This window comes from Talpa occidentalis, unplaced genomic scaffold (genome assembly GCF_014898055.3).
Source record: "Talpa occidentalis isolate TD23 unplaced genomic scaffold, MPIMG_talOcc4v2.1, whole genome shotgun sequence".
NCBI lineage: Eukaryota > Metazoa > Chordata > Mammalia > Eulipotyphla > Talpidae > Talpa > Talpa occidentalis.
In genome coordinates, this window is record NW_026555331.1 from 123,473,046 (window position 1) to 123,499,147 (window position 26,102).

The window sequence follows — 26,102 nt, forward strand, 5'->3', positions numbered from 1 at the left end:
AGGGGGGAAGCATATATTGTTTAAAAATGAACAATATATAAAAATTAAAAAAATATAAATATATATTAAAAATAAAAATATATAAAAATTAAAAATATATAAAAATGTAAAAAATAAATAAATAATTAAAAAATAGGTTCGAACACTTTCAAATCACCCACTTAAACAGTCCCTCAAGCCCAGCTGCCGCAAAGCGCCGGGCTCTTTACGACCGCGTACGACGCCGAGTAGGCCGGGAACGCCTCTTCCGGTGGGGTCGCGCGGGCCAATCGCTCTGGTCGCGGCCTATTACGTCAGCGGCGCTGTGCATGCGCAGGGCGGGGAGACCTTGGCGAGGCGGCGGAGGCGCTAGGCGGAGGTGAAAGCTTTGGCGGAAAGGAGAGGAGAGCGGCGAGATGCAGAGCTGGAGTCGCGTGTACTGCTCCCTGGCCAAGGTGAGGGCCGATCGGGGAGGGGTCGTGCTGAGCCGGAGTCACAGGGGCGGGCCGACGGCTGACAGCGCCCGGGACGCGGCCTACCCGGTGGGGTGGGAGAGGCCGGAGGCCTTACGGGGACCACCCCAGGCTGCGCCGCGGAACCCGCTCGGCCCAGGCCGCGGCTCGGAAGTAAAGACCCCGGCTGTGGAGAGCCGGTGCGGCTGCATAACGGTCTGCCAGCAGTCACACACACTCCACTTCCAGACCTGGGCCGCGGGGCATGCGGGTCATACTTAGGCCTCTCCACCCTGGTGGAGGAAGTGTCAGCCGCTCCTGTGCTCTGGGGTCTGGTTCTTATCTCACTCCCTTCACCTGAGTGACCGAACCGTGTGCAGTAGGCAGGTAACCTTGGGCCCCGCGTTTGAAAGATTCAGGTCAGGCCCAACTGGTAGCCCTAGGAATTCTTCTAAGGTCCCGTCAGTGTTCGGTAGATACAAGCTCATGTCCTTTGTTTTTGCTCTTAGAGGCTTGTATTTTTAATTGCGGCAGGTTAGCGTGAAGACTACTTTCCCTCTTCACCTACTTACTAAAATACAGCCAGATTGCGTGTGTGTGGAATCGTGGCTGGGCCACGTATTGTTGACGACCTAATAGATAATGCAGCCATCAGACACCTTTCATTTAAAGATGAGGAACTTGTGGTCCCGAGAGTTAATACAACATGCCAGAAGTGAGAGGGAGAGCTGGAACTCAGGACTGACGTTTAATCTGCCGCGTTTTGTTCTGTCTGACCTCAGGTGCAAGAATTGCCTTGGAATAGAGATTATGTACAATGCACATTGTAACTGCCTTTCATTTCCCTGCTTTGATAGCTGCCTGCTTTGTTTCTTTGTGCTTCACTGTACTTATGAAATACGGATATTTAGAGGTGGTTGTAAAGATAGGATGCAGTTTATAAAGCTGTGATACTTGACTGTGAGCTATCAGATATATTTCCCTAAGTTACCTTGTCTAGTTTGCTGTTCCTAGTTAAGGCTCAGGACAAGTTCATAGATCGTGCATGGTAGAAAAGAGATGGGAAACAATAATTACAAATGAAAGGATTGTCATGATACAGATTCTAGTTTAAGTTAGAACTTTTAAGAGCTTTAATTATGACATTAAAATGATCCCTGGCACTGAAAATTGGCCATGCTTTCTGAAAATTTAATGAACGCCATTGAATCCATTTTTTATTAGGTTAAATATGACATGGTTTGTTGAGTATTCCTAATAAAAAGATAGTGTAGCAAACTGAAGTTGGAAAGTTAAAATAATTGTTACCAAAGTGGAAGAATTTACATGTAACCTACCTGGGACAACAGAAGATACATTCATAATCAGTGCTTAAGACATTTGCCCACAGTCACCTTTTTCATTTCCATGTTTTACATAATAGGAACATTCTCTTTCTTCCAGAGGGGCCATTTTAATCGAATATCTCATGGCCTACAAGGAGTTTCTGCAGTGCCTCTGAGAACTTATGCCGATCAACCAAGTAAGTAAATAGTAAAACAGTTTTTTTCTCAAATTAGTTCATAGTTCCTTTGTGTTTGAGTGTCATAGCAAGTGAATATTATAGTAACTAATGGTAAAGTAACCTGTGTTAGTATTCATTTGTTCTTATAGTCACTTAAATGTTTATGAGCACTAGTGTGTTCCAGGCGGTGAACAAGGCAAAACCCTGCTCTTATGGAACTTATAGTCTGGTGATAAAAGACATACAGGTAAATATATTGGGAAATAATTGAAAAGAGGTAAGTGGGAGGAAAAGAGACATTTTAGATAGGGTGTCAAATCTTTTCTGACATGTTTTAGGAAAGACCTGAGTGAAGTGAGGGAATGAGAAGGTTATTTCAGGCAGAGGAAACAGCAGTGAGAAAGGTCTGAGGTAAGAATTGTGAGTTTTAAGGAATTTGCAAGAAGGTTGATGTGGCTTGGGCAGAGACATACAGAATGTAAAATCAGAGCTAGAGGTCAGATTATGAATGGTTTTATAAGCCAACCCAAGGAATTTGTATTTTGTTCCAGATTTGATAGGAAACCACTGAAGGGTTTTGAGTAGGGAATGATTTCACATGTTTACATTTATAAAGTTAATTCTGTCTGCTGGGTCAGTTGAGTATATTGATTGCTTAACATTGTTTAGAATGGTGAGGTGACTTTTTTGAAATCCTGAATGAAAATCTTGATGATCTTTAAAGTCCTGAAGGATACACCTGAAATTAGGTTATGAATTGGGGGTATTTTCTTCTTTATACTCTTTTAAGTTCTTGAAGTTTCTATAAAGGATATGTGGGTTTGTTTTTTTTTTTTTTATTATTTAAAGCAGGAAGTTAATGGTGACCTTTGAGTACCAAGGACGTATAACTATAACATTTTGAATATTTTAGTCCTAGAAATCCTTGAATATTTTAGTCTCTTTTTAAAGAGACAAAGTTGAGATAATAATTGTTGAGATAATAATTAACATTAAATCCTTTGCCTCTTTTGTTGACTGGGAGTATTAGAATTCTTCTCAACTCACACAACAGAAAAAGTGTATATAATTAAAGACTGTTGAAGGCTAAATCTGAACCTTTGGAATCATTCAGGAAAAATTTATTCAGTGCCTTCTGTTTGCCAGCTAGTTCCTGAGTAAGAAATTAAATTTTAGTGGAACAAGACTAGTCAAGTGCTTATGAATCAAACAGCTTTAGTGATCCCTTGACTTCGAGTAAATTGTAAATCTCTTGGTACCCATGTAGATACAGGGTGTAGTAAAGTCTTTGGTTGGATAAAGTACCATGCATTTTACAAACATACTCACCCAAAGTATTTATTTAATGCCTGTCTTTTCTTCAAAGAACGCATACTTCATTAGGGTAAGAACTGTGGCTATGTAGTGCCCAAAATGGTACAACAGATATTTTGTACATATTATTAATAAATGAAGAACCTTGGTACCATGTCTGTCTGAGTTAGTACTCTATCTCACAAGCATTCAGTATGTTGCCCGATACAAAATAAGTCCCCAACAGCTGCAAGAACTGATACAATGAAGGCTTGCTCTGTCTCAGGCACTTTGTGATTAATCTGTGTGGCCATCCTATAAGACATGTGCTGCTATTTTCACCATTTTTTAAATCGAGAAGTTGAGTCCTGGAGAAGTTTTCCAGTAATGAGAGCATAGAAAATACTCATTCTGAAGCCCGCTTTTAATGTTCTATTTGGTCTGCTTTCTTGGGTGAGTATTAGTTGGCCAACTTGAGGAGTTATGATATAGATCTTATTACGACATCTGGGAGATGTTTGAATATCATGATCAAAGTTCATCAAGATTTCAAAAGGACTGTGTGTTATTAATGCTGTCCTTCCAGTTCATAAGACCAGACTTGTAGCGCTTAATCATTCATCTTCCACATTCATCCATTTACTCATTCTTTTTATGTTTATTCACTCATAATTGCAAAGATGCAGAATATCTAGTAAGTGCTAGTTGTTGAGCTAGTTTGTTGGAATCAGCAATGAACAAAACAAGGTGTAGCTTGTATAGATTGTGTATTTCAAAGTAAATTGCGCACATAGGTATACTTCCCCTAAATTACTGCTTATTTTTGAAGGTTTTTCACTGGATAACAACCTCCTGTGTTTTTAGCTGTCAAATCTATTTCTTTTAACAATGTTTTTTTTTTTTTCCTTGTATAAATCTTTTATCTCCTTTGTTAGGTTTATTCCTAGTTATTTCATTTGGGGGGTGGTGAGGACAGTTACAAATGGGATGGTTTTCTTAAAACCTTCTTCTTCCTCTTCAGACTGATTGTTTGCATATAGGAAGGCTACTTCATTTTTGTGCTTTCTAGCACTTCAGCAGTATTCTGATGGGATGGTACACCGGTACTAAATGTACCTTCAGTGAGAGGTGACTCATTTTGAGTTTTTGGTATTTTTCTCTAGTTAAAAAAATAACAGATTATATAGTAATTTGGAAAATAAAAATCAAGTTTTCCCATTTTTCTGTTTAAATTTTTTCAATACACCTATTTATTTTAATGAGAAAATGCTAAAAAACGTTTTTTGGCTGAAATTTTATCATCTCTCATTAAACACATGTTTATTGAAAAATTTAAATAAAGTGGGAAAACTTGGGGTTTATTTCCCAAATTACTATATAATCTTTAGATTTTACTGTGTGTATGTATACACACATTTTATATGCATGTGTATATAACAAATTAAAATTAGAACCAAAGTAAGAGACATTGTGTAGCTCATTTGAAAATAGAAATACATTTTATTATATGCTTAATTATGAATATGATCAGTGAGTTAGGCAGTATTGCCAATAGGCACAAATGGATCAGTACAATTGAAGCAATCCTTTTTTCACATACCAAGTAGTCTTGTGTATCATCTGATATAACCAAGGAGAATCAGTTCTTTCATTTACTCAATAAGATGAATCTTTAGGCTTTGTAGGTAATTAAGTTGGATAATTTCTTTATTTTCTAACACATTTTCTAACACAGAGGTTCTATGATTCTGCTCAGGCAGGCAAAGAAAGGTTTTTATGATAGTAGTACTCTTTCCCTAGTGTTTTTTGGAGGGAGGGGAGATAAGAAATGAAAATTGCCAACAATAAAGTAAACATAAAGCTTGATTATTGCTCTTGGGGATTTTAGTTTATGATAGTTAAAGTTAAGGAATAGAATCATATTGAATAATGGAAAGACAACCAGAAGTAGAGACAATAAGCTTTACTTTTGTCTCTCCTGCTTGCTTGCTGGATTACCTTGGGCAAGTTAACCTCTCTGAACCTTGGTTTTGTATATGAAATGTCAGGTATGCATACATCATCCTTACCTTCCTCACAGGAAGTTTTGAGAATCTGACATGAAACTATATGAAACTGTTATACTGCTAAGTGCTAGAGTAGTTGGGTTGTGAGGACAGTGGAGGGGAGAAGGGAGAGTCTCCTAACTTGTAAAAGTCTTTTTAATTTATTTGCACTTGGGTTGAGGAGATTGGGAGTAATCAGACTTATTTATTAACAAGGTCCGTGTATACAGAGCTAAAGTGTATTTCCATGTGCTAAATGAACAAAGAGAAAATGAAATTTAAAAATCTGTACCATTTCTGCCGTTTCAGTTAGAGCAAAGAACATTAAGCACCAGGAATAAAATAGTGCTGTGCAGAAAATGCTGGTTATGTGCATTTTCTGGGAGGTTTTAAAAATTATTTTATATGTTTCATAATGTACTGTTTTTGGTCAATATTAAGCATATACAAATCAATTTGCTTTTATTGTAGTTGATGCTGATGTAACAGTGATAGGTTCTGGTCCTGGAGGATATGTTGCTGCTATTAAAGCTGCCCAGCTAGGCTTCAAGGTAAGGTTCAGATTCAAAGTAGGTTTTGATTCATTTTTATTTGGGAAGAGTTAAATCATTTTCACAAAATACTTTGTAGGTAAATGATGTAAATTTCTTAATTCTACAAATTGTATTTAAGCCTGAGGTGAAGAAAGGGTGCATTCAGCTGTAGTATTCTTACGAAATGGAAAGTGAAGTTCTTTACTTGTCGCCTCCTTTCAGTATATTTTATGTTTCACTTCTAAGCCACACTTTGTGAAGATATAGTAATAGAATTAAAAGCATGTACTTGGTAATGTTAACCCCCCCCCCAAAAAAAAATTCTTTTAGAATAATGTACTTCTTGGTGCGTTAGCTTGAGTTTATTCAAATGGTAAGTTATAAAGGACTATATTTCATTTTTATAAACACATCTTGAACAACTTCTTTTATAGAAGAAATGTCTTAATTTGAAATTTTAGTGGAATGAAACATTGCAGGTTATATTCAGTTAAATGATGTTTTCTTTGGTTGTAGACAGTCTGCGTTGAGAAAAATGAAACACTGGGTGGAACATGCTTGAATGTTGGTTGTATTCCTTCTAAGGTGAGCATATAATCTGTACAGGCAGAGATTATTTCACTAGCCACCAACTAGAAAGATGTATTGAGATTAAGATATTAGACCAGTAGTTATCAAAAAATAACCCATGGATGATTAAAAAAAAATTACTTTCCTTGTTTCAGAATATCTAGCCTTTCCATTCATACAGACTTTGATGTTCCATTTTTTTCTCTTTAGCTTTCTTTTACCAGTAAAAAAAAAAATGATAGGTAGTAAGTTTTTCATTTAGGTTCTTTATGTATACAAAAATGACTGCCTTTTTCACCTGCCACCCTTAAAATGTGTACCTACTCTTTTAAAGAAAGATGTTTTGTTTTTCATTCTTGTTTGTTGAATGTTTTTTATGTCGTCGTTTTAGGTTAATGACATAAAAAATTGTAGCCATATAGAATATTCTATGTAGATAATGTAATTTTATAAGTGTTTTTTGCCTGTCTGTAGTGTGTTTATTAACATCTTTTTATTTCCTTTAGGCTTTGTTAAATAATTCTCATTATTACCATATGGCCCATGGAAAAGATTTTGCATCTAGGGGAATTGAAAGTAAGTATACTTTTCTTAAATTTAGCAATATTACCAGTCATACTTAACTATTCTTCCTTTGCCAGTTTTGCCTGAAATCTACTTTGAGTGTGTGTGGGGGGAGGGGGTGGGAAGGGTAGGGGGAGAGAGAGAGAGAGGAGTGAGTGAGTGTGTGTGTGTGTGTGTAAAAGAGAAGAATCATGAAACATCAAGATCACTTGAGGGTAGGAGGCTGGATTCCTGAGTGCTATGGGTAGATAATAAGAAAGGTAGGAAGGTCTGTGTAAGTTGTTGATTGTGGAAATTGCCATGTAGATAGGAATTTGGCATAGCAGAAAAGGACATTTCGTAACATTTTGATTTGGTTTGTTTTGTCTCTTGCCTTTCTTTTTGGGCTGTTTTTATTTCATCCTTTCTCTTTAATTGTTGTTGCTGACAGACACATCCAGAATGGTATTGGTAGGAAGACTGGCTGTTAATTTTCCTTTATTTCTTTATAGCAGTAGGTTTCTAAAATAGTAGGCTGTAGGGTAGGCCAACCTGTGGGAAAAGGTGGTATATATAGACTAAAGCAGTTACTATATTGAACTAGGTGAAAAGTTGAAACGAAGTCCACTTTTCTTGGTAAGAAAAGAAGATGGAGGGTTAGTCAGAAGATCTACATTGTAAATAAGACTCTGATTTTTAAGTAAATCAAAATCTGAGTCCGTTTCTTCATCTCTAAGATAAGTATTGGTGGCTTGAGCTGATTAGTAAGATACCTTTCTTCTAAAGTTTATTATTGAGATGATTTTTTTTTATTGTGCCTTTAGATTCTCTTCTGAGTTAAATGGGTGATTAAAATCTAATTGACTCGCTCATTAAGCTTCTGTATTTGAAATGTTCAGGGGTATAATTTTATCAGTTTTTGCTTCATGAAGTTTAGCACCTCCCTTTATTTAAAATTGCAGATGATCGCTGCTCCCTCAGCAGTGTATTTCAGTCAATCTACCTGTTCTGCTCCCTACTCCGTCTCTAGTGAATCCTCTAACCCCCACACCTCTGGCTTGTACCCCAGTTCTTGTATGCATAAATAAATAAATCTTTAGAAAGAAAACAAAAGAGAATAAAGATGACAATTCCCATCTCAAAAAAAAAAAAAATTGCAGGTGATGTTTTACTTAACTATTTCTACTTAAACCTCTTCCAGGCATATAGTCATCACAAGATACTTGGTGAATATGTTGTTAAATTGGGATACAATGTTTTAGTTTGGACTGCACTTTTCCTGAAGTGGACTTTTTATATTAGTTATTAAATTAAAAAATTTTAATAGTCTTTTATATAGTTTTGTAAGCATTAGGCTTACAATTTCCAGATCAGATTAGTGAAACATTATACAAGTACTTCATGAATTTACTAATGCTAAAGATTTATTTAATAAATTACAGTGTCTGAAGTTCGCTTGAATTTAGAGAAAATGATGGAGCAGAAGAGTACCGCAGTGAAAGCTTTAACGGGTGGAATTGCTCACTTATTCAAACAGAATAAGGTTAGTTACTTCAGAATTCTGCTTCATTTCATAAACACATTAAACATTGCCTCATGCTGAAGGAGTTTTGCTATTATAACTTGACTGGTGGGAGATAATTAATCTAAAACAGGATGCTAACCTAAGATAGATTTTGCTGACGTATGTAACAAAATTTTTGCTGCTCCATCTGTAGCATTACTAAATATGGAAGTACTTTATATTGTATATATTGTTGAGTATTTTTCCTCTAATAATATTTGTTTATCCAAAATGTTTTAAAGTTTGTAACTTTGTAAACATTTTATGAAGGTTGTTCACGTAAATGGATTTGGGAAGATAACCGGCAAAAATCAGGTCACTGCTACAAAAGCTGATGGCGGCACTCAAGTTATTGACACAAAGAATATTCTTATAGCTACCGGTTCAGAAGTTACTCCTTTTCCTGGAATCACGGTATTGACTTTTTACAATTGTTACAGCCTTCCTTTGGAAGTACATTTTAGAAACTACTTTATTCATGCTACTTGCAAGTAGATTTCTCACTGATACACTCCATTGTCAGTCATTGAGGTTTGGGAAGTTGCCTGTCTTTATTCTGCAGTGATTTATTTATTTATTTATTTTACTAGAAAGGTAACACTTGATATTAAGATATAATTGAGTTCAATATCAAGTTAAAATTGACCATTTCCTTTTGAAATGCTGAGTGATAAATCTTAACATTTTTAATGGGATTTGATGAAATTGGATAGAAGTCATAGATACTTCAAAATAAATAAATGACAGTATTTTTAGTGCTTATGCTGAGTGAGATCAGTTTATAAAGGTTTTCCTAAATAATTTTGGGGGTTTTTATTACAGATTGATGAAGATACAATTGTATCGTCTACAGGAGCTTTATCTTTGAAAAAAGTTCCTGAAAAGATGGTTGTCATTGGTGCAGGAGTAATAGGTGTAGAATTGGTAAGTGATGGTTGCTTCTCTTTTATTATCTCCTTGGAATTGGAAGGAACTTAATGGTATCTTCTGATTCTTTGAATAACATTATAGGCACATTGGTATTTAGTTTTCCTTAAACACTTATAGTAATAACAGAATTTGCAACACCAACCCACTTATGTAACCTTCAGTCATTAGAATGTTCTCTTATTTTGAAATCTGCTTTCCTGTGTTTTCTACCCTTCCTGTTCCTTAGAACTAGATGAAATTTTTTTCAAATGTTGTATTTTTATCTTGTATGTCTTGTTATAGTATTTATCACACTTTCTTGATACTACTTGTTCACTTGTCTCTCATTAAATCAGAGTCCTTGAGGGCAGAGATTATGGCTGTTTCATTTCTGTCATCAGCATCTAGCTTGGTGGCTGATATGTGTTCTCACTTATTAACTTGTTACTACTACTACTTAATAAACATTTGTTGATAAAATAAATACCTTTCAAAAATCAGCTTAAAACATCAGCCTAGAAGTTTTATTTTCAGTGAAGACATAAGAAAGTTAGTCTTTTCTGCTTTGAGTTGTTAGAATAATGTGTACTTTTTTGTAGTACCTATTAATAGCAAAATATTGCATTTTTTTATATCTTTCTTTCCTGCAAGACTATAAGCTCCTGGAAGGCAGAGATGGTGTTTTATTTATATTTGAATCTCCATTGCTTTTCTTAATGCTTAGTATTAGGTCTCATACCGAGCTAAATCCATTTTATCATGAGACTTTTGATTGTGTCCATTCTATCAGGAACACTTGTGTTATTTGAAGCTAAACATAATATTGCTCATTGAGGAGAGTACCTCTTTTGCTATGCATAATTTACTTTTACTCTCTTATGATTAAAATCAAGGTTCTTCTCCCCTCCTTTTGAAAAAGTACACATTGAGCTTGTGGTCACTTAAAAACCTCACATCTTTTGTTTGAGGAATTCTGATGTTTTTAAATCTACAAAAAGGATTTTGAACCTTAATTCTTACTGAACTTGATCTTCTTTGCACCCATTATTTCATATTTTTTTTTTTGGTGGGACCCTCGCCGGTGGCTGGGAAACAAACCGGCGCTGCGGAGGCTGCAGGCAGCCTTGTAACCCAACGCTCAACCACTGTGCCACCAGTGGAGGCCCTCAATCTATTTTTTTAATCTTGATTCTTCATTCTTATATTTATCTGGTTTTTCTTTCTTTGTGTACCTCAGATTTTGGGGAGTATGTTAATGAAGGCATTTGGTCCCTTCATGTGATCTGACCTAAAATTTCTTAAGCTTTCTCTGGTATCATTCATTTTGTTAGTAGAAAGTATTGAATGCCACCTGGCATGACAATATTGAACCTGTTAATAACATCTTTGAATCTCCATTGATCCATCTCTGTTTCTCCGTCTTATCTACAAGGACATCGTAGAAAAAATTTTTTGAACACCTATTGATAATTTATACTACATTTGCCAGTTCAGAAAATAAAATCAGAGAAGTTTACATGACCCTTTGGAACACTTGTAGTGTTCAATGACTGTCAAATGGAGTGTTTAAGGTTCAACACTCTCCTAGAGTATTTAGCAGGGATTGATGTCTGTTGTACATTTCAGAATCCATTCCGTTTTTGTTAATTTACGTCATATTTGCGATCTCCCACCTTTGGCTGTTCTCTTAGGCTAATTAAGTTCCAGCTTGCATGGACAGTGTGTGTCAAGGTTATCAAATTCTGTCATCTAATCTGCTTGAGTAGTTAACTCATCAATAGAACTAAGAACTAGTTGTTCTTATCTTGGGCATCACTTCTTACTTCTTAGTGATATTTTCTCTATTACATTTTGAAATATGTTCTCATAGATAGATAAAACACAGAAGAAAAAAGGAAAACTTATACTTTTTTTTTTTTAACAAGCCTTGGGTAATTTCAAACATATTGAAATTGTATAATTTTTAGTTGTCTATTACTGTATTTAGGTTTTTTTTATATATTTTTTACATCATTTTTCATTTTTGCACAATGTATGCATTTTCATCTTGGTTATAGTCCCCATACAATTCCCACCCCCTTGTTTTGATATCCTACTTCCTCCTCCCATTCCTGCCTTTCCCCCCCCCCCACCATAGTGTGTCCTGGTTTATAGTTGCTTGTTTTTGATTTTGATTTTTACTTTATTATAATTAGTTCTTTTCCTGGTCCCTTATTTAGGTTTCCTATATATATATATATATATATATTATTGTATTTAGTTTTTACATGTGTTTTTAAAAATATAAGCTTATTAGAGAACTTACTGTGCAGTCATACATGTCTTTTAGAAAGGCTAGTCACATAACTTTATTTTTGCAGTTTACCTTCTTCCATTCCAATTTCATGTGGTGCTAAAGAACATAGGTTTTCAGAATGATGTTTAAATTTGATTTTCAGTTTTGTCTCTTAAAGACTTTGTCATTAACAAATTGAGTCTCTCTGAACTAGCTGATTGATCATAAACATGGGATTAGGAAAAGCAGCCTTACAGCATTATTTTTTGAATTTATGAAGGTAGTATATTTAAAACACATAACAGTGTCTGGCATCTAATATATTTACATAAATGGTAGCTATTTTTGAAGTCTAAAGATTACATCTAAAGTCTAAGGATTTTGAAACCAATTTTCCAAGAGTAGGGCACTGTATTGCATTCCTAGTTTGAATTATAGACTTTAAGATAATGCTGCTTACATACATATTCTTAACTATTTCTGAAAATCCCAATTCAGGTTTTTTCAACTTTTTGAGATGTAATTCACATGTCATGTAGTTCATACTTTTAAAGTTTAAAATTCAGTGATTTTTTTAGTGTATTCACAAAGGTGTGCAGCTGTCATCACTGTCTAATTCCAGAAAGTTTTTGTTACCCCCAAAAGAAATCCCGTGCCCATAGCACTCACTCCACATTGTCCTTTCCCCTTGTTCTGGGAAACCACTAATCTCCCAGAGTTTAATAGGATTTGTCTATTCTGAACATTTCATACAAATAGAATCATATAATAAATATGTGCCATTCGTGTCTTGCTTCTTTCATTTAGGATAACATTCTCAAGGTAGCTTCATTTCTTGAAGCTCTGAGCTTTTTTTCTTGATGTTAAATACTTCATTTCTTTTTGTGGGTAAATATTTCATTCTGTGGATATAGTGCATTTTGTTTATTCATCCATCAGTTGATGGGCACTTGCATTGTTTTTACTTTGGGACCGTTATGAATAATGCTACAAATATTTGTGTACAAGTTTTTGTGTGGGCATCCATTTTCACTTCTCTGGAGTATATACCTACAAGTTTGTTAGGTCAAATGGTAAATTCTGTTAAGCCTTTCGAGGAAGTCTTTCAGAGTGGCTGTACTATTTTACAATCCCACCAGCAGTTTAAGTTTCATTTGCTCTGCTTCCTCGCCAGTGGTTGGTGGTGTTGACTTTTCTAATTTGAGCTGTTTAATTTAAAATTGGTTTCTTGTAGTCTTGTGGTTGTAATTTGCTTTTCTCTGAGTGGCTTGCAATGTTAAGTGTCTTTTATTTGCTTCTTTGCCATCTCTTTATCTCCTTTGATGAAATGCCTGTTTAAATATTTTGTTTTTATTGTGCTTGTTTACTTTTGTGAGTTCTTAAGTAATCTATTTTCCCAGTCTATGACATCTTTTTCTTTTTAATAATTTTTTGAAGAGAAGTTTTTATTTTTTTAAATTTTTTCCCTATTTATTTATTTGTTTATTTATTTATGCAAGCACTGGGTACAGTCGGAAGCACGGGATGGTGCAAGAATTTGCCAGAGCAGAGAGCAGAGCAGGCAGACTGACTAAGTACACTGCTGAGGGGAGCAGCGGGTGGCAGGAGAGGTATGCGCACCATGTGGGACCCTCGCCTGGCGGCCGGGTATCAAACCGGCACTGCAGAGGCTGTGGGCAGCTTTGCAACCCAGCGCTCAACCGCTGTGTCACTGGGGAGGGCCACTTTTTTTTTAATTTTTTTTTTCCGATTTATTTATTTATTTATACAAGCACTGGGTACAGTCGGAAGTGCTGGAGGGTGCAGAATTCACCAGAGCCAGAGGGGAGAGCAGAGCAGGCAGACTGAAGTACACTGCTGAGGGGAGCAGCGGGCGGCAGGAGAGGTCTGCGTGGAGAAGTTTTTATTTTTGATGCAGTCCAGTTTATCTTTTTTCCTTCACGGTTTCTGCTTTTGGCTTTGTATAGGAGAAATTTTTGCCTAATGCAATGTCACAAAAAGATTCACTCATGTGAGTATAAGAGAGTTGATTTAATAACACTTCTGGAATGGTTATAATCTTGGGCTTTACATTTAGGTTCATGATCCAATTTAAATTAAGTTGTATAAACTTGTTAGACGAATTTTTAGTGTCATTCTACTGACTCTAGTTATGTTAGCTTTCAAGAAATTCATGAAACTTTTAAAATGAATGCACAGATCTAACAAATAGGAAAGGTAAATTCTCATGGTAAATTTTAAATTACCAGATGTTTTTAATATAAATTTTTGCAAGTGATAATATTCAGCGTTTTTCATATTTAACTGTATACAGTTAGAATTTAACTGTTAAAAAAGTTCAGTTTAAATAATAATTTGAATGAAAAAGTAAATATTTCATAATATTAATGGTTACTTCTTTCCCTCTGGACCTTCTTTCCCACTGCTGCCTTCTTACTCCTGGACCAGTGTCCCCCAGTTGCCTGTATAGTTCATTTTCTCCAAGTCTTTGTACACATGTCATTCCTCTAGTGAGGCCTTCCCCTGACCACACTATGTAAAATTATAGTTACTCTTATTTCAGTAGTTCTGGTTCTAATTCCTGCTTTAATTTTCTTGTAATACTTTGTTGTCCTGTGCATTTTCATTTTTATCTGTCTCCTCTATCAGAATTTCAAGTCTTCAAGGGCACTGTTTTGTTCAGTAATGTGTGCCTAGCACTGATAGTGGTACCTAGGATATTGCAGATACTCAATAAGTGTTGGAATGAATGAGTAAATATATGAAGTTACACATATTAACCAGTGTTAATTTTACATCTTAAAGCTTCTCAGAGGAGCATATTGACAATATCTTAACTAAATTTAAGGTGATTTAGGAAACATTTACTTACAATTTTTATTAAAATTTCCTAATTGTTATTTGTAGGGATCAGTTTGGCAAAGACTTGGTGCAGATGTGACAGCAGTTGAATTTTTGGGTCATGTTGGTGGAGTTGGAATTGATATGGAGATATCTAAAAACTTTCAACGCATCCTTCAGAAACAAGGATTTAAATTTAAATTGAATACAAAAGTTACTGGTGCCACCAAGAAGTCAGATGGAAAAATTGATGTTTCGTAAGTATGCTACATTTATTGTTGATATATCCTTGTTTGTGTGTTGAGGAAAACATGCGAAGATTTTTTTTTTTTGTGACTGAAAAAAAGAGTACCTTACTGCTTCATATAACTAAGGATTAAGTGGATGCTAGAAAAATTAACCCATTGTTCTCATTTTTATAATGTCCTCTGTCATTGTATACATTCAGAAAAAATTTACACTCCCAACATACAGAAAATTTAAAATATTTTTAGGAAGATATGGGGAAATTCGTGATATTAGGTTGCTCATTATGTACTTGGAACGCTACTAATACTTGAAGTAATTATACAATTTTAAGGTCACACAACTGGTGACTTGAACGAATCTTTTTGATCCTAAGACCTTTGCTCTTAATTCATGTTATCTGCCTTTTTTGTGAGTTTTTCATGATAGAGTTCTAGAAGCTATGTATATTTTTGTCATCGCCTGACCTTTATGTTTATAGGAAAATAAACATTGTTACAAGTATCACTAGCACTTGAGAAATGTCAGGTCTTAAATTTCTAAGTCTAGCAAATATTTATATAGATGTATGTTTATGTTGAGGTGTGTTTAACAGTTGTACTGTTAATTGTCTAGTATTGAAGCTGCTTCTGGTGATAAAGCTGAAGTTATCACTTGTGATGTACTCTTGGTTTGCATTGGCCGACGACCCTTTACTCAGAATTTGGGACTAGAACAACTTGGAATTGAATTGGATCCTAGGGGTAGAATTCCAGTTAATACCAGATTCCAAACTAAAATTCCAAAGTAAGTTGAACAATTACCTGTGTTTTCAATAATTTTAAAATTTCAAATAATATTTTGAAAATGAGACTTTTTTTTTAAATACTGAATTGACCACTTTTTTTTTTAAGATTTATTTATTTATACAAGAACCAGGGTATAGGCCAGATGTGTGGGAGGGTGAGAGAATTCACCAGAGACAGAGTGGGGGACAGAACAGGCAGACTGACGAAATACACTGCTGAGGGGAGCAGCGGGTGAGACAGGAGAGGTCTGCTGTGCCATGTGGGTTGCTCTGAGGCCGTCGGGGATTGAACCGGCACTGCAGAGGCTGCAGACAGCTTCACAGCACTGTGCTCAACTGCCTGCGTCACAGGGGAGGCCCGAAAAAAGACTTTTGTTATGCTGAAAAAACTGCATTAGCTTTGGGGAAGAATAACAAACTCAAAACCACATTGAAATACCACCTCACACCTCTGAGAAAAAGACTAGAAACAAAACAAAACTTAGGAGTTTTTTCATTACCCAAAGATGAAATTTAAATATAAATTTCTAGTGAATAAATCATCATAAAGAAATATATTTTTGTTATGACAGCATAACTGAATGAGAGTATGTGATTTTAGAAGTTCAACTTTGTTTCTTTTGATCTCTGGTAGTATTTATGCAATTGGTGATGTGGTTGCTGGTCCAATGTTGGCACACAAAGCAGAGGATGAAGGCATTATCTGTGTTGAAGGAATGGCGGGTGGCGCTGTACACATCGACTACAATTGTGTACCATCAGTGATTTATACACACCCTGAAGTTGCATGGGTTGGCAAATCTGAAGAGCAGTTGAAAGAGGAGGTAATTCTGAATGAGGGTGGTTTTACTCCAATGTGTTAATTGAGCTAATGACACTAGTACTGAGTCATTTTACTATGGCATTTTTGCCTGTATTCAAAGACTATTCCAAAACTTCTATATTTGGTTTTGAAATATATCCATATGTGTCAATAGTTGCTTATGTTTATATCCCAAATATTTCATTACCAAGCACTTTGGTCTTGATGTGAAGAAACACCATCTTAGGATTTATTTTCTACGTAAGTGGCGTACGATTTCACCAGTGTGAATGAACTTTTTCAGAGCTTTTCTGTCTCTCACAGGGTATTGAGTACAAAGTTGGGAAATTCCCATTTGCTGCTAACAGCAGAGCTAAGACAAATGCTGACACGGATGGCATGGTGAAGATTCTTGGGCAGAAATCTACAGACAGAGTATTGGGAGCACATATTCTGGGACCGGTGAGTATTGTAAAACCAGAAGTCCATGTGGGTTTTTGGAAAGCACTGCTATTTATGTAAAATCACCTGGTGTTCACATGCTTTATTATATACCAATTCAAGTTTGTAATTTTTAGTCGTGTACCAACAGCACTGTGTTACCTACCCTATCATTTACTTTCCATAGTCCAACTAAGATTAAAACATATGCGAGACCCTATGCATGCTTAAAACTTTTCAGTGGTTCTTTTTGCTTTTCAGCTCTGCAGGCCCCCACTAAGTCTTTCTCGACTACCTTTCTGATCTCACTTCAGTCCATCGTAGGCCAAACTTGTTTCCATTTTAGGGTTTTTGCACTTATAGTACCTAAAATGCCTGCGTAAAATGTCTCCAGATTTTTGCATGTCTGGCTCCCTATTTTTCAGATCTTCCTTCAGATGTCTAAGAAAAAAAGCCTTTTCTACCACTAAATCTACCCTGTGCCCTCCAGTTAGTGTTTGAGGTATAGGATTTGAATCCAGACCAACTGCCACCTTTCTTCTTATAATTTTCCTGATTGGAGGCTGTTAATTTCTCCCAACAGCCAACATAGTCTAATAGGGTACAGTTGTTTTATTGCCATGGAAACAAAATTAGTTCTTGATTTATTATTTTAAAGGGTGCTGGTGAAATGGTAAATGAAGCTGCTCTTGCCTTGGAATATGGAGCATCCTGTGAGGACATAGCCAGAGTCTGTCATGCACATCCGGTAATTAACAGCAGCATACAGAATAAATGGCTATCTGAATTTCCTTCAGACTCACAAATAATTTGGTTTAATTTTAAATTTCTTCTCTTGCAGACCTTATCAGAAGCTTTTAGAGAAGCAAATCTGGCAGCATCATTTGGCAAACCAATCAACTTTTAAATTAGAAGACTTCTCTGAAATTTCCTGCGAGCTTTTGTAGAGGTCACATTTCTGAACAGAAATGCTCACAGCTGCAAGAGTTTCTAGGACTGAATTATGAAACTTGGAAGGTATTTAATAGGTTTGGACAGAATGGAATAATCTCATCTATGTTTTAAATTTATTATTTCAATGCATTAATAGTACAGAAAAATGCTACTTATGGTAGCATCCCAGAAAATTAACCCTTATTTTCATGCAGTTGACAGAAGGTTCAAGTTCATGAAATTTACGTTAAGTAGCTTTTCTCTCTCATGTCAAGTTGGATTTATGTACATGGATGGAGCTGGAGTATGATAGGTGAACAGCTGGGTTTGAAGCAGGGTGATCAAGTTATTTTAAACTTGGATGTCAGTCTAATTAGAATAAGATTCAAATATGTATAAACTGAACTGATGTAAATAAAAATGATGGTCTCTCACTTGTTTTATTTAATCCCCAGATTCTTGCAGTTTAAAGTAGAATTAGTTCAGATTTTTAAAGTTTCTACAGTTACCCAAATTAAGGAGGTATAGTTGCAAAAGTCAAATATTAAATGGAGACTCATGTGTATTACTGTGAGGAATGAAGATTCAGAAATAATCATGTGTTAAATATTCATTTACTGGTTCTTCTGAGAGGATGATGGCCCTAATTCTATTATGACTACCTCTAGTGTATATAATTACCCTTTATTAATTGCTCTTACCAGCCCAGGTTAAGTGTTTTCAACATCAGTACATTAAGGCATTTCTGTTTTGGTGATATATACTAAGTGTTTCAGCACATGCTTTTTAAGAAACATAAAGGAATGCTTTCCTGTATGGATTTCCAGTATCCTTGACTAGGAAAATAACTTCTTTCTTTAGAGAGTACTATAAAATTGTATTTATTGATATTTAAAATGATCATTTCTTGAAACATTTTCTTCATGACTATGGTTATTCTTCAGTACTTTGTTTTTTAAAAGTACATATTTTGTTCGGAGTCTGTAATTGTTAAGAGAATTGGTCTGATATGTGCTGCATGACTGTTGCAGTTCTTTAAATCTGAAATTCCAGTATCCTATTAAATGTTAGTTTACTTAAACCTCAAATATATTCCCTACTTTAGGGAATAGTGAAATAGTTAAGAGAATGCAAATATGTATGTATGGGTAGGAATGATGTTCTAGGTATAAAACAAGTTTCATTTGTTCAGTTAATGACAGTAAGTATTTTCTTGGCCTGTGAAGGGATGGTGCTAAATTATTTGTCCATTTCACTTACCTGATCAAACTTGTTTAAATATCTACAGAAGCCATTTTGCTACTTCTTCGGATTCCTGCCTAAGTGACAGTTGCCTTGGACCAAAGGGAAGTATAAGTTTCCCTTATTTAAATTTCAGCTGTTTACATAACTTGCTCAGGTCCAGCTTCAAATGTAGCTGTGTTGGAGTGTGGGTTATGGTGAAGTGGTATACAGTATCTCCTTGCCTTAAGAATATGTAAAAAAAAAAACCAGTAGGCCTGGCAATATATTTTAGCTATTGTCACCAACCTGTAGCTTAAATTATGATTATTTTGGTCTTACCTAACAGATCATAGAAAATCTTTAGTTGTGAAATAAAATAGAGAATCATTCTGTACTTGGACTGCTCAGTTGGAAAGGGAATGTCCATAAATTCTGGCCCAATTTAATGTAAACCTTTCTATCCAGTACCCTATTCTAGGTAGTAACAGTTAAAAACCACAACTTTTACTCCCCTTAGATTTTCTAGAAATTGCTGCTTTTTTGTTTTTTTTCCTAGAGCAAGGAGTTTTGGAGATTGAAGCAGTTGTTGATATAATGAAGGTATCTGAGACTATGTTCTTCCTCCTTTTAATCTCCAGTTGGGAATCCCACTGATTTTCAGGGATGATTTGCGGAGATTTTTGACCTAGCAACACATGAGTAATAGCATATTTATAGGTACAACGGAAATTTTGGTGTCTATGGAGGCAATACATTTATCAACTCAATCTCTGCAGTATAAAAAATTTTTTTGTTAAAAGAACTTATAAACACTAAATCAGCAAAAGTATCAATGAAGTTAAGAACTATACTAAATATATTTATAACAAAAGCACTTTATTTAGTATAAAAAGTGATTAAAAATATTAAATATGAGTTTTAAAGAGTATTAAGTTTTTTAAAGGTAGCAGTTTTACTTTGGTTACTTCAGCCATTTCATAAGCCCTTCCTCCTTTGTTACAAGCAGGTACTGTAAACAGCAACTTTCTGGCTTATATCTTTTAGGAGTGAACGGACTTCTCCTTCCAGTCTTACTAATTCTTCAGCTCTGTCCTCTAAATATTTTTGATTGTCTTCATATTTTCTTTCTAAATCTGTGGGAGATCAAAATAAAAAGTTGACATATTTAGAGTATGATCATCTCAAAATCTAATACTGATCTTTTGTGTCTATAGGGTCCTATTTAAGTGCCTGAGACACAGTGAATAATTATGAAAATATGAGCCTAAGTGAAAAAGCATACATACCTTGCAGCAGTTGTAGCTTGCTATTTGCTTGAGCCAAAAGTGTTTTTGCTTCATTTTGTAGCATCTCAGCTTTCTTTCTGGCACCAGCTGACTCTTCAGTTTTTATTGCAATTAAATTTTCTACGTTCTTATACTTTCCATGAAGTACATCATCCAGAGACTGCAGTTCCAAATTCAGACACAAAGAGGTAATAATGTTAGAGCTGTTTCATAATCATGGCAAGCTTGATCATGAATATTAACTTGCACACTATTCTAAAGGAGGGGGATTATCTGGATCTTAAGCAGAGCTAAAATTTTGGCAGATCTAATGAAAGGAAGATAGGTAATACTGTAGAATATTTATAGGTGGGTGAGGAGTAAGGATTTGGTGTCAGTTTGGAAAGATAGCTGCAAGTGATTCTTTTGATTAACTAAAAAAATAGGATCGTCATGTCTAGTGGTTCTAATCCTTTATAGTTAAATGTTACAGTTACACAGAATGCTCTATAAGAATGCTATTTCAGGAAACTACAAACCATAGTGGAAAAGATAGACACAGTACTCAAGTTTTGTTTTCTTTCCCCAACCCAGAGATAGAGGGATGTCACTCTTGTTTAATGCCTAAAAATTTTGTTTCCTAAGTAATAGGGAGTTATGGAAGTTAATGTAACAGCTTCAATACACCCTGGTCCACACAAATTTAGAAACTGTGTGTGTGATTATCTGTGCAAAAATACATCTTCCAATCAAAAGTGAAAACAATTAATTTGACATGTGCAGAAAGTGATATCTGATTCCCTGTTCTCTGAAATAAGATAGAAAAAGCTTAAAGTTTTTGCAACTGACCAAGTAATTACTGTATGCAGATATATTCCTATCTGAATTACAGGACCACGAGCTTCTTTTAAGACTTCTACCTCTAAGTTCATTTTTCTAAATACTTATCCAGATTTGAATTTGAGGGCCTAAGGTCATGCTTATTGGATGCTTTCATATCCACTCCCATTCTTTTTTGTCTGTGTCTCTAAAGACTGTTTCATAGGAGGTCATTTGGGATGACTCCGATAAATAGCCATGTAAGGTCCATGTCCCTTGTGAATTCCAAGGAAGAAATGATTTCAGTGGCATAGCTGTGAAGTTATAACTTACCTTCTTAGCATTGTCTGCACTTTGCTTCACATCATATGCTACTTTTTCAATATATTCTGCCTCCTCAGAATTCTGGGCAGCCTTCCGCTTGAGTTCTTCTACATTCCTCTCTAGCTCACTGATACGCTGGGAGGCGTTGAACAAGGTTTCTTCAGAAGCTGCAGTTTCAGACTCGATCTAAAAGGTAGAATGTCAGTCATTCAGGAAGCCAATAATATAAGAAGTGGTAGGAAGTGCTACAGATACGGTTTAAAGGAAGATTTTAAAAGTCTACTAGCCATTTTGTGATAGGACAAAAACAGAAATTACTGAAAATACACAAAACTTTCTTGAACTTACATTTTGTACAACTTTGTCTGCTGTGTCTTTTTTAGAAATTAATATATGAGATATAATCTAGGCTGAAATTCATATTTTTCCCTTATGATCTAAGAACCATACCCAGGCAACTCATTGTTTTGAGAAACCATTTTAAGGACAGCACAAACTTTGCCTTAACAATGTTCACAAATAAGCAGATGTGACGAGGGAAATCCACATTTCCAAATAAACTCCAATTTTAGTTTTTTCTATCAACTCTAAATGTTTAAACGCAATAACCTCCACTCCTAGTATTTTAGAAAGTTAATGTGATTTGTTTCTAGCTAATGATTGAAGACATGGAGATCAGGAATATTTCAGATCTCTGAAATGTATAAATCTGTTATTTTAGGGAAAAATATTGCAACTGGCAGAAATTCACATTCAATCTCTTTTCAAGTATAATCATTAACCTGATTTTTAAAAGGTAGCCAAAGCTGTCTGCCCATTACAGAAGAACCAGCTTCACTAAGCACTTGTTTTCTCTTAAAAAAAAAAAAAGATCTTCAAGAATGGGTCTATTCCATAGACTTTAACAATGTCATACTTAAAAATTTTTAGGATATGTCTATAATGACCCATTGGTTTAAGTATTTCAAAACAAAGGATTCTTAGCTTATCTTCTAAGAATTTAACTACTATCATTAACACAATTAAAGAATTGTTAACTGACCTAAAACATTTTCTATCCCATTTCCCCAAAACAAAAATTGCTCACCTATACTATTTTCTAATTGGCTTAATAAGTTTAATGTAACCCACCAGGATAAACTTAAAGTTTTAATAGAAGAAAAAATTTTAAAACCTAGGAAAATCCATATTAAAAGGGTTAGAACATAGTCTGCTAAGAAATACTTACATTCAGGAAAATTTTAATTTTTTGAATAAGTACTTTAAAGAAGGGAGCATCTATATAAGGTCAAAATTTTAGAGGGAAAAGTGAACATTTTGAGAATAGTAGACTAGGGGAGGAAAGGCTTGACTGGTAGGACAAAAAAAGTTGAAAAGATCTTCCAGGTTTTAAGTGCTAAAGCGTTGTTGGCCTGAGAAGGCTGCCCACATAAAGCAGTGAAATAATCTAATTTCAAAGTATATGCTGTAGACATTGGATGAATCATTAATTCTTAAGCTAGTTTTATAAAACAGCTGAACTTTCCTAAAATTGGGGGGAAAAAGTTTACTCATAGACCTGATTTTTGAGGCCTGCCTAGTGGTGCAGGGGTTAAGTCTCAGTGCTATCAAGTTGTCGCCAGCCACTGCAACAATGAATTCGATCCCTGGCCAGGGAGTTGACCCACATGGCACAGCAGACCTCTCCTGCCTTGCCCACTGCTCCCCCCTGTCTCTGGTGAGTCCTCTCACCCGACCCCTGCATCTCTGCCCTACACCCCAGTTCTTGCCTGCATACATAAATTTTTAAAAAAACCTGATTTTGAGGGAGCAGGCCCCCTCGGGTTCGCCTTGCAGTGGTCCCTGGGGGCTTTGGGGTGGGGAGGGGGCTGCGGCCATCAGGCTATCCGGTCCAGCCCGCCATCCACGCGAGGCCGCCGGGGTGGGCACCAGACCAAGCCAACCAGAATGTGTTTTTGGGAAAAAAGAGAAATATCACATTGTATCTTTAAATTGTGTGCACGCTTGTCTCCAGGCACTGCCACAGAAGGAAGACTGTACGGCTGTTCCTGGCTATGCACGCGAGTCGGCACCCCCAGACGGGAGCCGCAGTGCATGTTACCACCTGCTGGCAGCGGTTACGGGCCACATGGACTGTAAACTTGAGGCCCACTTGAGTACATGCGCTCCAATGAGCAGATGCCAGACTGCGTTGTTTAGCCCTCTCAGGACATGGGCTACACCTGTAGGTGCTGAGTTAATGAGGCATTTACATCACCGCACCATTGCCAAAGCAGACCCGCTCCCACCAGAGACTTACTAGTAGCCTTAAAGCCAGGTAGTGAGAAGGGCCTCCCCAATGGCCTAGCGGGTTAAGGCTCAGTGCTACCTCTGCTGCTGCTACAGCCTGAGTTCGATACCTGGCCAAGGGAGCCAACCCCACGTAAGGTGCAGTGGGCCTCTCCTCTTGCCCACTACTCCCCTTAGTGGTGTAATTCAGTAATGTTCACTCTTCCTTCATGTGTCTCCCCCTCCTCTCCCCCCCCCGTCTGTCTCGGCCTCCCCCCCCTTTCCCCCCTCCCCACGAGACCAGGCTTAAGAAACATGTTGGAAACATCAACTTGAAAGAACTGAAAACAAGCGGGAGCTCATCATGAGCCTGACAACATGGAAGCAAAAGAACTCACAGCTAAGGTGGAGGGGGAGCAGTGTTTGGTTTTACCTTTAAACCAGTTTTCAGCTGATTAAAAATACACACAAACCTAAAAAAACACCCAATTTTGAAAAATGAAAGGCAAAATTACAGTATTTGCATCAATTTTAAGAGATAAGCGGATCTGTAGAAGTACTAAATCGTGAAAAATTCTTAGCATATACCTTGAATATCTGGTAGTCTCTAAAAATGCATTTTTGTTTATAAATTCAATACATTTTGAATACAGACCGTTTAGCTGGAAGGTTTCTCTATTGGGTTCCTCTAGGAACTAACTGGGCATTGAAATCAGACACTTTGGCCTTTGTGAATGACCATCTTAAAAATTTTGAGAGACTAGTCAGCCACATATATTTTGCTTTTGGGCTACTTGATCACCAATAATAAGTAGTTTTCTAAAAGTAGGTTTTGAAACCAAAACTCATAATCAAGTCTTTGCTCTTCCTTGAAAGTACAGGAGACTATTTTAATCTTTCTTAGGCTTTTTATAGGGGGTGAAAATGAAGGCAGCCTTAATGTTCCACTGTGTTCAGAATTCTAAGTTTTCCTTAAAAATATCACCTTTACCATCTAAGCTAAGGGAATAACTCAGATTTATTTAAATTAAAGGAATCCTTTCAGGTCCCATTTTAAAAGACTGCATAACTGGGCCTCCCCGGTGGTACAGCGGTTGAGTGCTGGGTTGCGAAGCTGCCCGCAGCCTCTGCAGCACCGGTTCGATCCCCAGCTGCTCCCGGCCACCAGAGGAGGGTCCCACATGGCGCGCAGACCTCTCCTGCTGCCCACTGCTCCCCTCAGCAGTGTACTTCGGTCCTTCTGCCTGCTCTGCTCCCCCCTTGGCTCTGGTGAATTCTCTCACCCTCCCGCGCTTCTGACTGTACCCAGTGCTTGTATAAATAAATAAATCAATCTTTAAAAAAAAAAAAAAAAAGACTGCATAACTATCAAATGCACTTTTGTGTAAAAAAAAATTTCAGTATCTTACTGAAGTTAGCAGGTTTTGCGTTCCTTGGATATCCTCATCTGCTTGTTTAATTGCCTTCTCTGCTGCAATCTGGGCCTTTTCTGCTTCTTCCAGAGCTTCCTTTACCATATCTGCTGTGACTTTTACATCTGTTGCACTTTTGCTGAGTAAATGAAATAATATATGAACGTGAAAAAAAGTACTACTGTTCTTGAGGGGACCCAAAGACTCATAAAGGTCAGTCTTAGAAATTTCATTGGTTAAAGAAATACTGTATTACTTCATGCTGCGTACACAAAATAAGCACCATAAATGTATAATGCCTTCGGATACCTGGCTCTTTTAGCTTCTTCTAACAACATCTCAGCTCTGGTAATGTCAGCGGCACTTTGCTGTAGAATAACCTCTACTTGAGAAAGGCTTTCAACTCGTTCACGAATATCTTCTGTCAAGTTCTGTAACTGCTCTGGGGTGCTGGGCATTTCCATTTTCAATACTTCATTAGCAACTGCTTCAATACTGTCCAGATCAGCACTATCCTCTGTTAAAAGTAAAGATATCTCATAAAATGGTGAAAATCATAGATGGTTCTTTCAATTCAACCACTTGCTGGTTATCTGGTAGGTAAAGAGTACTGTGGGGTACAAGATACTTCTTTAAACACTTCTTAAGAGTTTACAGTCTAATTGAGTGGGGGAAATGAGACCTACACACATAAAAAGTGACTGCCAACAATGAGTACTACTTGGTCTTGTGTGGCTGAATAGCCAGAGAAGAGGTCTTAAAGGATACAGTGTTTTGAGAGAGGGACATCTCCAGATGGAGAGAAAGTGTGGGGAGGATGGCATGTTATCTGAAAGCACAGCAGAGTGAATGTTTGGAATATAGGTAACAGAGGCCAGGGCATAAAGCTGGGACTTGTACTTAAAAGGCAATGATAACTTTGAGTTAAAGTTGGGAGAATAGCTAGGAAACTATTCTAAATGCAGGTATAAGGAGTTGATAATTCCCTGTCTAATTATTTGGACCTAGGGAATTAAAGAGGAGGAGAAAATCCAGTCAAAGAAGTATCAGGGAATAGTGTATCATCAAAGGAG

The 26,102-nt window shown here is 36.3% G+C and overlaps 2 protein-coding genes across 3 annotated transcripts in view; one reads left to right on the forward strand and one right to left on the reverse strand.

Moving 5' to 3' along the window:
- Positions 1-308: 308 nt before the first annotated feature.
- On the forward strand, positions 309-18,131 carry DLD (dihydrolipoamide dehydrogenase). The gene is made up of 14 exons (XM_037511605.2): positions 309-434; positions 1,875-1,953; positions 5,745-5,824; positions 6,323-6,391; positions 6,883-6,952; positions 8,362-8,462; positions 8,754-8,897; positions 9,306-9,407; positions 14,575-14,765; positions 15,370-15,540; positions 16,176-16,365; positions 16,668-16,805; positions 17,443-17,532; positions 17,626-18,131. Exons 1-14 carry the CDS (start codon positions 396-398, stop codon positions 17,689-17,691), a joined length of 1,530 nt encoding a protein of 509 aa, XP_037367502.1. The 5' UTR covers positions 309-395; the 3' UTR covers positions 17,692-18,131.
- A 1,675-nt stretch (positions 18,132-19,806) lies between these two features.
- Positions 19,807-26,102, reverse strand: part of LAMB1 (laminin subunit beta 1) — a 76,295-nt gene continuing 69,999 nt past the window's right edge. For both annotated transcript variants that reach the window (XM_054692553.1, XM_037511608.1), the window contains exons 30-34: positions 25,339-25,546; positions 25,027-25,168; positions 21,359-21,535; positions 20,228-20,387; positions 19,807-20,074 (exon numbers count right to left, since the gene is read on the reverse strand). In XM_054692553.1, coding sequence (XP_054548528.1) covers positions 19,938-20,074; positions 20,228-20,387; positions 21,359-21,535; positions 25,027-25,168; positions 25,339-25,546 — 824 coding nt within the window. In that variant the 3' untranslated portion in view covers positions 19,807-19,937. The remainder of the gene's footprint in view (positions 20,075-20,227; positions 20,388-21,358; positions 21,536-25,026; positions 25,169-25,338; positions 25,547-26,102) is intronic.